We start from the raw sequence: 14377 nt of genomic DNA, 5'->3' as shown, positions 1-14377 counted from the left end.
AACAACCTGTAAAGCAGATTGTTAAATCCAGTACCGACTTTGCTCTGGATCTATTTATATGGATCAGTGATTCCTTATTAATGGGATGGCAATGGTTTTGAAAGTTCCTGCTAAACTGCCACCCATTGCAACCCTGTTCTTTCCCTTTTGGCATGGTCTGGCATGCTTGCATCCAAACTATGGAATTGAGTGGGGCTACTGTCACTCTTATTCTGCAATTTTTGCCTCTCTAAAATGTGTGAAAACTATCAGAGTTAACTTCATTTGAGTTTTTTCCAGCTTCTGTCCCAAAGCCTTCCTAAATATTTGCTTGGGCTAAACCTACAGAATTCACTTCCATTGGTGGTTAAGTTTCAGCTTCCACCAATTTGGCACCTTCTAGATGTCTTGGGTTTTTAACTTCATCAGCCTCAGCCAATTTGGCCAACAATCAAGAAGGCTGGGGGATAGTATAGACCAGTGGTGGCGAACTGATGGCATGGGTGCCAGAGGCGGCACTCGGAGCCCTCTCTGTGGGCACACATGCCGTTGCCCCAACCTTGCCTCCCCCCGCGATCCCCTCCTCTCCAGCAGCCCCCCTGAAGGAGAGTCGCCCCTGAGCTTGGCCCATGCATTGGCCACCTAAGAAATACAGATGTCCCTGAGCTGCCCTCAGGGGAAAAGACAGGGAAGGCAAAAATTGTCTGCCAGAAATAGCTATTCCATATGTAGAAGGGATGGTCTGGTTCCTGGCAGGAGACAGTTATCTTGTGACCGCAAGAGCTTGGACAATGAAAAGCAGATCATCCCAGGCCACGCACTTGTTTAAGCTCATGAAGGAAAACATCTGTTCAGTGAAATACTGAGAATTCCCATAGGGCAGCAGAAACACATCTACTGAAGCAACGACCTGGGTCCTCCAACTTAGCATTCTCCACTTAGCATTCTCTCTCTCTCTCTCTCTCTCTCTCTCTCTCTGTCTCTCTCTCTCTCTCTCTCCCTCCCTCCCTCCCTCCCTCCCTCCCTCCCTCCCTCCCTCTCTCTCTCTCTCTGTCTCTCTCTCTCTCCCTCTCCCTCTCTCTCTCTCTCTCTCTCTCTCCCCCCCTTCTCAAAGTTTCGCTTCGGCCCCATTTGACAGTATGAACCCCATGAGTTCCAAAAGGAATGAAACAAGCTGCTTGGTGCTGGAATCACAGGGCACCTCCGGGTTGATGCCATGGCAGTTCATAGCCAATGATAGGAAAAGCGAGGTGAAGGGAGGGTGGGCTGACGTCTTTCATCTGATGAGCCCTCCAAAGGAAGACAATGGGGTCCGATCCTGGGGAAAGGACAGAGCCTTTGCCTTCTACAGTACATGTGGCACTCTGACTTCCACAATTAGAGATTCCAGGGATATGCTGCATGGTTGGGAATAGGAAAAAGCTCCGCATGCATCTCTCTCTTTCTCTTACCAGCTGCAAACGCTAGCATGCTTTCTTTGAAACCATCCGTGACATTCTGCATTTATTTTTTATTTTTTTTGCTGCTGAACTGAGAGACAATCTGCTATCAAGTTCCAATTAGCAATTTCATTCTATTTATATTCCCTCTCTCTCCCCCCCCCCCGTCTTCCACCTCCCTCCTACCTTCCGTCTCAATCCACGATCTAAGCAAATAATAATAACAACGATAATATTTGTGGGTTGTTTTTTATATATATATAAAGAAAAGAACCCAGATCTTCAAGCTTGACACAGAAGGGGGAAGACAGTCTCGTTGGCAGGAGGGTGCTCTGTAATTTCATATTTGTGCCAGCCTTAATAAGTAGATCATTGGGTGTAGAGGGACTGCCTTTTTTTTTTTTTTGGTGGAGGGGGGGGGGACGTAAGTAAGTAGAGGCATACTGCACCATTTCCTGATTCACTGAGCTCCAGAGGGTTGCTGGCTGTGTGCGGCAGGGGAGGTGCTAGAACTGATCAGGCAGAATAATTTTATACATTACTGAATCAGTGCAGGAAGAACCTGGAGGGACAAAGCATCAACTCATCCTCGGACTGCATTGTCAGATCCTCGCCCTGTCTTCTCCAGCCATGCTCTGAGACATTGGGGCATTTCCTTTACCTCCCACCCACCCACCCACTCATTCAGTCACCCACCCACCCACCCACCATTTCTCTCCCTCTTTTTTTCTTTCTTGCTCCCCACTTCTCTTCTCTCCTCCACGCCGTCAGTTTCCCCCTCCTCCTCCTGGTGTGAATGACACCGCCTGATGATGGCCCTTGTTATGGAACCTATTAGCAAGTGGACGCCGAAGCAAGTAGTGGACTGGATGAAAGGTAAGGCTCTTTTCTCTCGTGCAATCCTGCTTGCCGTTTCCCTCTCCCTGGCTAGCCTGAGCAGTTGAACCAGGAGGCATTGTTCTACCCCACCCCCCACCCCATCTCTGGCTCCTTTGGGGTGTGTGTCGATTGCATGCAGAGTTTCTCTGCTTTTGGGAGAAGAAGCGGGGAAGAAGGGAGGGAGGGAGATGGGCTCATGTGGTGTCTCACACAAGTGAGCTGGCTGGGAGACCCAGCTAAATGGAAAGGCTCTTCAGGACTGTAAGTGCCTCTTGACTGGGAACTAATGGAAAGCGTGAGCCCGGAACTGTTGGAGATACTGGGGGTGCTTTCAGAATGCAACGCCCTCTTCCCTTTTAGCCCCTTTGCTTGGTGTAAGGAGCCCCTGAGCAGGTGGTCTTCTCCCTGTTCGGAGGTGTCTTTTGGTTTTCAGTGTCCTGATGAGCCTTTTGCTATATCACAAACAGGTGACACAATGCAGCTAGCCCTATAAGGCTGCAGCTGCTGTATATAGTTTGGGAGGATTTTTTTTTTTTTTTAACGTGATGGAAGGATGGGCACCTAAAACCCTGGCACGTTGCTGGCAGCCTGGCTTTTCTGCCCAGCCACCCTGTAGCTTCGCTCTTGGAGACAAACCACCTAGGTGACGAGCAATCAGCACCATGGACAGTTCAGCCGTGACCATATATGAAGAAGAGCTTGAGGGAGACAGGAGAGGGTGCAGCCCCAGGCAAGTTGTCAGTAGGGTTGATGGAGTCTCCCCACATCCCCCCCCCCCATTGGTCCCAGACAGACAGCGTGAGTCAGTGTGGTTTCCCTCCTCCCCCCTTCTCTAGCTGCTCTCCCGACAGGTGTCATTTTGATTCAAGAGGCACGGGAGTTGCTTGTCGCTGATCACGTAGTTGGCATCTCTCTCCACATCCTAGCAAAGAGATGGGAGAAAGGAAGGCTCTTGGACAATTAAAACGTGTCCATTCTAAACACGCAACTCCCTGAATTTTTTTCCCCTCCACCTGACTTTTTCCTTTAGTGTGCTCGCCATAGTAAATTATACGTCTAGATTGTGTGAAATCGCACTGCATGAGTTTGGGGTGTGCCATGCTTATTAGTCCATGTGGCATATACTTTCATCCCCTATGCTATTATGCTAAAAGGCCTTCCATTTTTTAAAGTGTCATTTTATTAAATATAAAGCTGGAGGCTGGTTTTCTGTTTGCATTCCCAAGAAGGGGAGACGGTGCAGTCGTCTTCTATTAAGAGAAAGCTGAAAAGTCTCCTTGGAACCAAGATCAAGTCCTGGTGACTTCATGGCAATGGTGGCATTAATTTGAGGAGAGCAATAGGGAAGTGATTTGCTTTTGGGGATTATTTTTTTTTTCCTTCCCAGCTTTTGGGTTGTCTGGTGGTCTTCTCCCCAGGTACTAATCAGATACAACCCTGTTTAGCTTTTGGGAGATTGGCCAGGTTAACTAAGTGTTGCCATCTACTGTGTTGTGCTTTTAGGATACTGATGTCCAAAAGATTCAGTGATTGCACAATTTGTGATATTTGGATTTCAGTCTCCATATAGCTTTTATAACATGTCGTCGGCATAAAGGAAGACGTAGTTCCGTGACTGTTCAGAAATGCACCTTTTTCTACCTTCTGCTCCCTGGTTCATACAGAATTTCTATAAGTGTATTTTCTCAGCTAAATACTGTGGTGGTTATCTCCAGCATACATCCCAAGCACATAGTTTCAATAGTTACACGATCCCTTTGGATTCCATATATATGTAAAAAATCCTTCATGAAGTTTGTTTCAAACTTTAATTTGGTGGGTGGTGTGGGGTAGGATAGGGTGATCATTATCGCAAACTAGGTCAGCCAGAAAACATCTGACAATTATTTGCTGCATGAGAGAACAAGACACAAAGATAATACTGGAAGTACAATTTCAGGCCACCTCTGTATATTTACTTGGGAATGAAGTTGAACAGATCAAGAGATAAATGCTATTTCTGAGTAAATACATACGGAATTCCACTGGACAGTAGTTCTCATTTGAGAAAATCTTGATCATATCTCCCAAGCTAACTTTGGGGAAAATCAAAATATGGTCTTTTCATTGCATAGAGGATGGAATCAGAATGTCCCACCCCCTGGGCACTTGAATGTTTACTAAGAAATATTATTTATGTCTGAATCATGACAAAAAGTTTGCACCTCTGTTTTCCTCAATCACTCTTGGGCATCAGAAAAATTGCTACTGAAATAAAATGTACAGTTCAATTATTTTGTCCCTCACTGGTTCGTGGGGGCTGAGCGTGGTTAGACATAAAACTTTTATTTCTGCATCCTAAATATTTGCCAGCGTATCAGGTTAAGTTGGTTTAAATTCAGGTTCTGAATGCAGACTCTACTAATTCCTATACATTATAAACTAAATAGGGGAAATCTCCTTTAAAGCAAGGATCACAGATTGTTGAATGGGAGATCTTGGACTTCCATCTAAGGTTTGTGGGGCCAGGTGAAAGAAGCATGTAGGGATTCAACAAGAGTTCGTAGAGATAGTGCTTGACTTATAACCGTTCATTCAGTGACTGTTTGAAGTTACAAAGGCACTGAATGACCATTTCTTTATACTTACAACCATCTCAGTACCCCCACGGTCACGTGACCCTAATTCAGACGGTCAGCAACCGACTCCTATTTATGACGGTTGCAGGATCCCAGGATCACGTGATCCCCTTTTGGGACTTTCTGACCAGCAAAATCAATGGGGAAGCCAGTTTCACTTAACAACCGTGTGACTAATTTAACAACCGCAGTGATTCGCTCAACCAATGGGGCCAGAAAGTGGGGCAAGGCTCACTTCACTGTCTCGCTAAGCCAGTGGTTCTCAACCTGTGGGTCGGGACCCCATTTGGGGTCGAACGACCATTTCACGGGGGTCGCCAAACAACGCAGTCTGCCATTTTTCCCCCTTTTCCTTAGCTGTGCTACTCCCTTTTATTCTATTGGCTTTTGAAAGCCAATAAAATAGACTCTCTTGAATAGAGTGTAATTCTATTGGCTTTCAAAAGCCAATAGGAATTGTCCAGGCTGTCTCTGCCCTGCTGAGCCTGCCAAAAGTCCCATTCTGCAAACGGTGCTGCACCAGTTGAGTAGTCCTCGACTTACGACCAGTTGAGTAGTCCTCGACTTATGACCGGTTGGGGGTCGCGGCATTAAAAAGGTTGAGAACCACTGCGCTAAGCAACAGAAATTTGGGCTCAATTGGGATAATAAATCAAGGACTACCTATATTTACTTTAGAGTTAATATGATGATTCTCTATGTCAGTGGTTCTCAACCTTTTGTTTGGCGACCCCCGTGAAATGGTCGTTCGACCCCAAATGGGGTCCTGACCCACAGGTTGAGAACCACTGCTCTATGTATATAATCCTGCCCCCCCTCCCACACGCACCTCTTCTGGCATTTTGCAAATTACAGTTTGGCTGAAACATCTGGATGAAGTTCAGGAACAAAAGCCAAGGTTTAGGAGAGGGCTGCAAGTTGGTGGAAATGAAAGCCCCTCCACCCCCTTGTTCCAGGGTTCCTCCGTGGCACCCCAAAGTGCTTTTTGATTATAATTCCAGCAAGACGATGGCAGGGAAGGGGAACCCTGGGATGTAACTCATCAGCCTTTCTCTCTTCATAGAAAATTAACAGCCACCCGGTTTCTTTATCCTGGCCTGCCCAACTTGTGTGTAGCTTAGCTCCAAGGTTCTCCACAAAACATGGCGTCACGCTTGGGCCTCTTTGTGTCTCCTGCGTTTCTTATGTCACGGGAAAGAAGGGAGATTCCTTGAGGCGTTGTGAGTCAATTTTTCAAAACTGTTGCATAATTGAAAAGGGAGCGTGTGTGCAGCAAAAAAAAAAAAAAAAGGAGCGCCTTCAGCAGTGGGCTTTTGAAAAGAGTCCAGCAGGCTGGCTTCCTTTGAAAAACCGTTTTTGTGCTATTTTGACAAGGAAATAATGGGGTTTTCCCATTCGCATTTTTTTCCCCCACTGGAACAGGATTCAGACTTTCGCCAGATTGCTACAAGGAAGGAAGACCGTGGGCTAAAAGGCGATGCGACCGCTGAATTGCAACGCTTGTCCACTTGTCCAAATCAAGGGAAAGCCGTGGCTGATGACCGTTTTTGGTGTTAGGGATCAAAATCACCCTCCAGGCTATCCCTGATCATCACAAAACAGATTGGTTGCCTTGATCGACGTGGCTTGATTTCAGCTAGTACGGCGATGCTGTTAGAGTCTTGTTTAAGGCATAGAGTCGGGATGAATTCCTCTTTATTTTGTGGTACGAGGTAAGGCAGTGTTTCTCAACCTTGACAATTTTAAGGCATGTGGACTTCAACTCCCAGAATTCCACAGCCAGCAATGCTGGCTATGGAATTCTGGGAGTTGAAGTCCACATGCCTTAAAATTGTCAAGGTTGAGAAACATTGAGGTAAGGGGAGGCGGTAGAGCTTGCGTTTGCTTGTCAGAAGTTACAAAAAGGGATCACATGACCCCGGGATGCTGCAACCGTCATAAATATGAGTCCGTTGGCAACTGTGAATTTTGATCACGGGGCCGTGGGGAGGCTGCAGCAGTCGTAAGTGTGAAAAACGGTCCTACGTCGCTTTGATTCAATGCCGTTGTAGCTTCGAATGGTCGCTAAATGAACTGTTTTAAGTTGAGGGCTACCTGTAGTTTCATGTATTGCACCTCACCTCTAGAGTAAGGCTCTCCAAACTTGGCAGCTTTAAGACTGGGGATGTCAACCGCCAAATGGCTGGGAGAGGGAGCTGAAGGGCACAGCTGCCAGTTTGGAGATGTCAAATTTAGAGACCTCTCTAGAGAAGTCTCACCAAACTAAGGCAACTATTTGCAAATCTACCAATATACTCTGAATATCACTAGGGAGGGGCCATTTTCTTCTCCCTCCCTTCCTTCTTTCCTTCTTTCCTTCTTTCCTTCTTTCCTTCCTTCCTTCCTTCCTTCCTTCCTCCCTCCCTCCCTCCCTCCCTTCCTTCCTTCCTTCCTTCCTTCCTTCCTTCCTCCCTCCCTCCCTCCCTTCCTACTCTGAGTATTGCTAGGGGAAATTTTATCTTCCCTCCCTCCCTCCCTCCCTCCTTCCTTCCTTCCTTTCTTTCTTCCTTCCTCTCTCCCTCCCTTCTTTCCTTCCTTCCTCCCTCCCTCCCTCCCTCCCTCCCTCCCTTCCTTCCTTCCAAACTTTTCATCCTTCACAGCCTCCTACAGAATGCAGCCTCTCCCTCCTGGGAATCCAGATTACATTCCCACCACAGGCCATGCCTGTTGGAATTTCAACTCATCAGCATCTGTATGGGTGGCTTCCCCAATCCTTGATTTTGATCTTTCTCGATGAGCGCTCTCCATTTCATCAAAATTGCAGCTTTCCAACTGAACTGGTGGCGCAGGGCTTCAGATTCGATTGGAAAGAGGGGCCTCGGTGCGCCTGACACAGCTGATGTAACTGTCGGAACCCTTGAAAGCAGCCAGATCGTTTCCCAGGCTCGTGCAGTGGCTCTCTAGAGCTGGCTTGTAAATCCTGGGCAACGATATGACCGCTTTCCAAGTGTGGCAGAGCAGGTGCTGCGTTTGCACTTGGGAACGCTCCAGAGCCCCCCGTTTTGGAGTTGACTCAGAAGCATCTGTAGTCCTACTGAACATCAGAGCTGATTAATATTCTATGCTCCTCCTGTCCTAATGTGTCATTTATTTTAGAAAAATAGAAAATGATGATCTTATCCAGGCACTGGGGGAATTATTATTTTTTTAAACCGAGTATTTAGAATGCAAATTGGGCACCATCAGCTTTTGCCAACCAGCTCACTGTTGCAATCCATCACATTGGGAACATGTGCTTGGAGATGTTCGCCCCAGGTACGGCCTTCTTAGCATTCCTTGTTAAAGACTCCACAGGAATGAACTTATTCGTAGTTAACGCTGTGCCAAAACATGCCTTGCAGTTTCTCAAAAAATGCCTTCTTTTTTTGTTCTTTACCACCAAGTTTCCTTGGCTGGTTGCATGTTCCAATATTAAAAAATAAAAATCCAGGAAAGGGAATTACAGGTCCTCGACCTACGATGACAGTTCATTTAGTGACCGTTCAAAGTGACAACGGGAATGAAAAAAGTGACTTAGGACCATTTTTCACACTTGTGACCATTGCAGCAACTGAACAAAACTCAAGACCCTTGACCACTGGCTCACATTTATGACGGTTGCCGTGTCCCAGGGTCACGTGATCACTTTTTGTAACCTTCTGACAAGCAAAGTCAATGGGGAAGCCAGAGTCACTGAACAACCATGTTACTAGTGATTCACTTAACAACTCTGGCAAGAAAAGTCGTACAATGGGGCAAAACTCCCTTCACCAATGTCTCACTTAGCAACGAAAATTTTGGGCTCAACTGTGCTCGTACGTCGAGGACAACCTGTCGCTCAGGATGTCAGGAGGAGCTTCCTCACAGCACTGGCTGTTGACCAGAGAAACAGACCATCTCATGAAGTTGATAAAGGTTTTTTAATAGAGGCCGGATGCATCATTGACTGGCATTGCCTTTGGTGACTTTAAGCTACGTGGACGTCAACCTTGGTGACTTTAAGATACGTGGGCTTTAACTCCCAGGCAACCGTGCTGGGAGTTGAAGTCCACATACCTTAAAGTTGCTAAGGTTGAGACACATTTCTGCAGTGAATCTGAGCAGGTGGTTGGAACAGATGACCTCTTAAGATCCCTCCCAGTGTAATGATTCTACGCCTTGTGGTTCAGTTGGAATGTGAGGAACTAGGAAGACTGCAGGCTGCTAGTGTTTTGATTGGTATGCCTGAGTGTCTTATCTTTCACAGCACAGTCTCCTAACTGGGGGGGGGGGGAATGCAACGATGTCACCTCCTTCCCATTTGCGAGGAATCTTAAAAGCAACTTTTATCAAAATGCATGAGAATTGGTAGGGAAGAAAGCAGCAAGAAGGGGCTGTTTATTTCACTCAGCTCCATTGGCTTTGTAGTATCAGCTGATTTGCCATTTCAGGAGGCAGGCAGGCAGGCCTTTTCATGAGAATGGCTGCCTTTCAAACAATCCCATGAGAAAAAGAAAAGCGATAACTCAGAGGTGGAGCCTATGCTTTTCATGCACAAAATCCTTGGTTCAAGGAAGAACCATGCCTAAAATCCCAGAGAATGAATGCCACCAAGAATAAGTTGGGAGCTACATGCAGCGCTCCTTAACGAGACATTGGTTTTATATATCTGTGTAAGCAATAGCAGTTCCATCATGTTTGCTACCAAGAGAAGAGAATACTTGTAGCTCAGGGTTGACATGACGGGTCCTTGGTGCTCTCCAGGCTTGGTTGTTTACTTGCAGATATTTCATTACCCAGCTAGGGAATATAATCAGTTCTAGAAGACGGGGGTTGTGGAATGGAGGAAGGAAGAAGAGGAGGACGAGAATTGTAGAGTCCTTGGTGGTTTCTGAGCTTGGTTGTTGTCTTGCAGACATTTCATGATCCAACTAGGGAACATCATCAATGCTAGAAGGGAGTCGGGTTTGTGGAGTGGAAGAAGAGAAGGGGAGGAGGAGGACTGTGGGGTCCTTAGTGGTCTCTGAGATTAGTTGCTTTCTTGCAGACATTTCATTGTTATTGTTGTTGTTGTTAGTTGCGAAGTCGTGTCCGACCCATCGCGACCCCATGGACAACGTTCCTCCAGGCCTTCCTGTCTTCTACCATCTTCTGGAGTCCATTTAAGTTCACACCTACTGCTTCAGGGACTCCCTCCAGCCACCTCCTTCTCTGTCGTCCCCTTCTTCTATTGCCCTCCATCTTTCCCAGCATTAGGCTCTTCTCCAGTGAGTCCTTCCTTCTCATTAGGGGGCCAAAGTACTTGAGTTTCAACTTCAGGATCTGGCCTTCTAAAGAGCAGTTAGGGTTGATCTCCTCCAGGCCTTCCTGTCCTTCACCATCTTCTGGAGTCCATTTCAGCTCACGCCTACTGCTTCAGGGACTCCATCCAGCCACCTCATTCTCTGTCGTCCCCTTCTTTTATTGCCTTCAATCTTTACCAGCAGTTCTCCAGTGAGTCCTTCCTTCTCATTAGGTGGCCAAAGCATTTGAGTTTCAAATACTTTGAATACATTGCATTACCTTCTTTAATGAAGTTGGCTAATGAAACATCTGCAAGAAAACAACCCAGCTCAGACAGCATCGAGGACTCCATTGTGTTTGCTGTCAGAGCTGTAGAGTCCATGTTTTCCCCTCAATCGTCCTCTTCTCCTTTTCCATCGGCAGTCTTACAGTAAGAGATCATTCTCATATCGATAAGAAGCCTGGTAGCCATTTCCAAAAGAATCACCAGCTGCAAACTGCCCTCCCTTTTCCCAAAAAGAGAAACCATCTTCCCTTCTTCATTCCTCCTAAGAAAAATGAGCCAGGATCTGGCCATCTTAATTTGCCTATATATAGATTTCTCCTTTGAATGTAGAGAGTGCTCGCCGGGATTCTTCCGTTGAAAACTTTCATCTTTTTGCTAACCATTTTTACTAATCATAGTGCCAAGACACTTGCTTTGGGGATTAATTATTGTCAAGTCCAAGTTGCAACAAGGAGAGTTGGACATCAATCCTGAGAATCCCGGAGTAGCCACTGTGACTCGTGGCATTTTTCTTCTAATTTCTTCTTTTAAACCCTTCCATCCCCCAACGAAAGGAAAAAAAAAAAAACAGTCTCAGGAATACTCTGTCCATTTTCCACCTTGCAGATAACCTGCAAAGGCTGCAAGGGGCCCTGCCAAACTGATTTTTAAAAAGAGATTTCCAGAAATACTTTGTATTACTGAGTGGATCTTTTGTATATATGCATGAGAAACAAGGTTTCATGAAATATTCATAGGTAAGGATGAAGGGGAGCCTAATGGGGGAAGAAAGGAGAGGGATCATAAAGATGAAGTTTGAAAAAAAAAAAAACCTCACCTTTTTCGCCTTTAACATCAGCAGCATTTCAATTCCTTCAAGCACTTTCTAGCTTTGTTTAAGCAGCATTCCTATAAACCTTCTAACTAGCCCCGGCAACAGCAATAGCAAAAGACTTATATACCGCTTCATAGTGCTTTACAGCCCTCTCTAAGCGGTTTGCAGAGTCAGCCTCTTTGCCTCCAAAAATCTGGATCCTCATTTTACTGAGCTCGGAAGGATGGAAGGCTGAGTCAACCTTGAGCCAGTCAGAATCGAACTCCTGGCAGTGGGCAGAGTCAGCCTGCAATATTGCATTCTAACCACTGAGCCACCAAGGGTTTCTTCCTTATTTTCCTTCCTTCCTTCCTTCCTTCCTTCCTTCCTTCCTTCCTTCCTTCCTTCCTTCCTTCCTTCCTTCCTTCCTTCCTTCCTTCCCAAGCAATAGCACTTAGACTTATATACCGCTTCACATTCCTTTCCAGCCCTCTCTAAGTAGTTTACAGAGTCAGCCTCTTTGCCCCCAACAATTTGGATCCTCATTTTACTGAGCTTGGAAGGATGGAAGGCTGAGTCAACCTTCAGCCGGTCAGGATTGAACTCCAGGCTATGGGCAGAGTTAGCCTGAAATGCTGCATTCTAACCAGGGTGCCACTATGGCTCTTACATAGCAATAGCATTTAGATCTATATGCCGCTTCATCATGCTTTACAGCCATCTCTAAATGGTTTACAGAGTCAGCCTATTGTCCCCAACAATCTGGGTCCTCATTTTACCCACCTCCAAAGGATGGAAGGCTGAGTCAACCTTAAGCCCCATCAGGATCAAACTCCTGGCAGTGAGCAGAGTCAACCTGTAATACTACATTCTAACCACTGTGCTACCATGGCAAGATTAGATCAGATCAGGAAACGATCACCGCTTTACAACTATGCTTTGTTGAGGTCGGCTGTAGGAAGTCTTACCAGCTTTTGGAAACTTTCTATGAGATCACCTCTAGGGTTTTTTTATATTTTTTTGCTTCCCTTTTCATTAGACTGAAAGTACCATTTGGGGGGGATCAAACAAACAAACATTTGGTGTAGCATTCTTCATCTGTGCTCGACAGGGTTAGAAAAAAAGAAAAAAAGAGGAGAGAATGACAATGCGATCAAGACTGACACTCACAACATGTCAGGGAAAACAAGGAAGAAAATATCTTCTCGTCCCTGGACAGCCATAGGATGCTTGTCTGTTTCTGCAGGACCCTCCTAATTTGTTATTCTCTAAGGCAGTAGTTCTCAACCTTTTTAATGCCACGACCCCAACCGGTCGTAAGTCGAGGACTACCCAACCGGTCGTAAGTCGAGGACTTTCCCTGCCCGGGAGCGCCACGCATGCGTGGTGCCGCCCCTTGCACCAGCCAAGGCGTAGCTGGCAAGTGGCAGAGACGGTGCAGGCCGACCACCAACTGGGCCACCAGCTGGCCCAGTCCAAGGGAGGTAAGGCACCCGCCAGGCCCCACACGCACCAGCAACCCTCCCCGCGCCCGCCGGCCTCCCACCTCCCTCCCCTGGCCCTCTTTTACTTACATTTATGTTACAACTTACAGTTGCTCAGCAGGGAGGGGTGGAAACTTCCAGACAGCTCGCCTTGCAGCACCGTTTGCAGAATGGGACTTTTGGCGGGCTCAGCAGGGCAGAGACAGCCTGGACAATTCCTATTGGCTTTTGAAAGCCAATAGAATTAGACTCTATTCAAGCGAGTCTATTCTATTGGCTTTCAAAAGCCAATAGAATAAAAGGGAGTAGCACAGCTAAGGAAAAGGGGGGAAAAATGGCGGACTGCATTGTTTGGCGACCCCCGTGAAATGGTCATTTGACCCCAAATGGGGTCCCGACCCACAGGTTGAGAACCACTGCTCTACGGTCAGGGAAGTCTCATCCAGGAGAATTTGTCCCAAAGGCAGACAATTGGGAGATGAAGCATCTAAGGATCCAAAAGTCTTTGAATGTCCAGACCCATCCATTGTTGATGCAGGGCCAAATTAAGATCACAATTGAAGAGACCTTTGGATTGGTTTGCTCATATTGTCCTTAATATGTATATGCCTTAATTGCTATATGGTACCCTGAATAATTCATCAAGGACAAGGAAACTTTCATAGGGTGTTAGATGACAATTGTTACTCCCGATCAGACTTTCCCATTTCTTTGTGGACCTATAGTTTTATTGTAAAGCGTGTTGCTCTGTGAGCTTCCTTAAATCTTTTGAATTGCTAAAAATAGAGAGATTTTTTTCCTTCCATGTCCTAGCTAAAGATGTTATAATCTAAATGTCTTCCTGTAACAGAACATACATCCGTTGTTATAGTATTTTAAATGAGATTTAACACAGATGAACAGTTGCATACCTGCTCAGAAATAAGCTCCATTAACATTAAGGCTGTTTATTCTCAGGTAATTCAGCATAGAATTGCTAAAGTTTTAATGGGTCGTGTGGCTTTCTGAAAAGCTACCCAACAGATTTCAACAAATGATGGTTAAGCTATCCCAAGGTGCTTTTTCAAGAGGCAACTGGACTTTCTCGTTTTTTCTTTGAAGACATTTCGCATCTCATCCAAGCAGCTTTTTCAGCTCTGACTGGATGGTGGGGAAGGGAAGAATTAAGCTAGTTACATCTTAGCAAGATGCAAGAAACCTATCTAAGAACTACTAGCTAATAACATGTTGGGCTTGGTGGAGATTTTTCCTCTCACCATTTTAGTATTGTTTCTCCTCCAGTGCATTTGTAAAATTGAACATGGCAAATCACTGTAAGCCTTTAGTTAGCTTCTTTCAAAGGAGATCATCACTTTGACGAGATGACTGATTTGGGATAAAATGCTGGAACAAATTGCACAGGAGGGCTGAAGAAATAAATCCCTGGAGATGCATTAATGAAGGAAGGACATGGAAGTTAAACAAGATTTATCTTGGATTTACACATTGCATTAAGCCATGGTTTTCTGAGGAAGGCACTATGGGTGTGTTCTCCATAAAAAGCCAAGGTATAAAAGTGGTTCCACAAATCAAAATGACTGAGTTCCACAATGACCTCAGCCAAATCCCAACACAGCCAC

At 45.9% G+C, this 14377-nt stretch overlaps 1 protein-coding gene across 3 annotated transcripts in view; it reads left to right on the top strand.

Moving 5' to 3' along the window:
- The first annotated feature begins 2162 nt into the window (after nucleotides 1–2162).
- LOC120302840 (connector enhancer of kinase suppressor of ras 2-like) overlaps nucleotides 2163–14377 on the top strand; it is a 228902-nt gene continuing 216687 nt past the window's right edge. For all 3 annotated transcript variants that reach the window (XM_039331852.1, XM_039331843.1, XM_039331835.1), the window contains exon 1: nucleotides 2163–2294. In XM_039331852.1, coding sequence (XP_039187786.1) covers nucleotides 2228–2294 — 67 coding nt within the window. In that variant the 5' untranslated portion in view covers nucleotides 2163–2227. The remainder of the gene's footprint in view (nucleotides 2295–14377) is intronic.

The sequence above is a fragment of the Crotalus tigris genome, unplaced genomic scaffold (genome assembly GCF_016545835.1).
Source record: "Crotalus tigris isolate CLP2741 ecotype Arizona unplaced genomic scaffold, ASM1654583v1 scf7180000017622.5263843, whole genome shotgun sequence".
NCBI lineage: Eukaryota > Metazoa > Chordata > Lepidosauria > Squamata > Viperidae > Crotalus > Crotalus tigris.
This window is presented reverse-complemented; position numbering and strand designations above follow the sequence as displayed.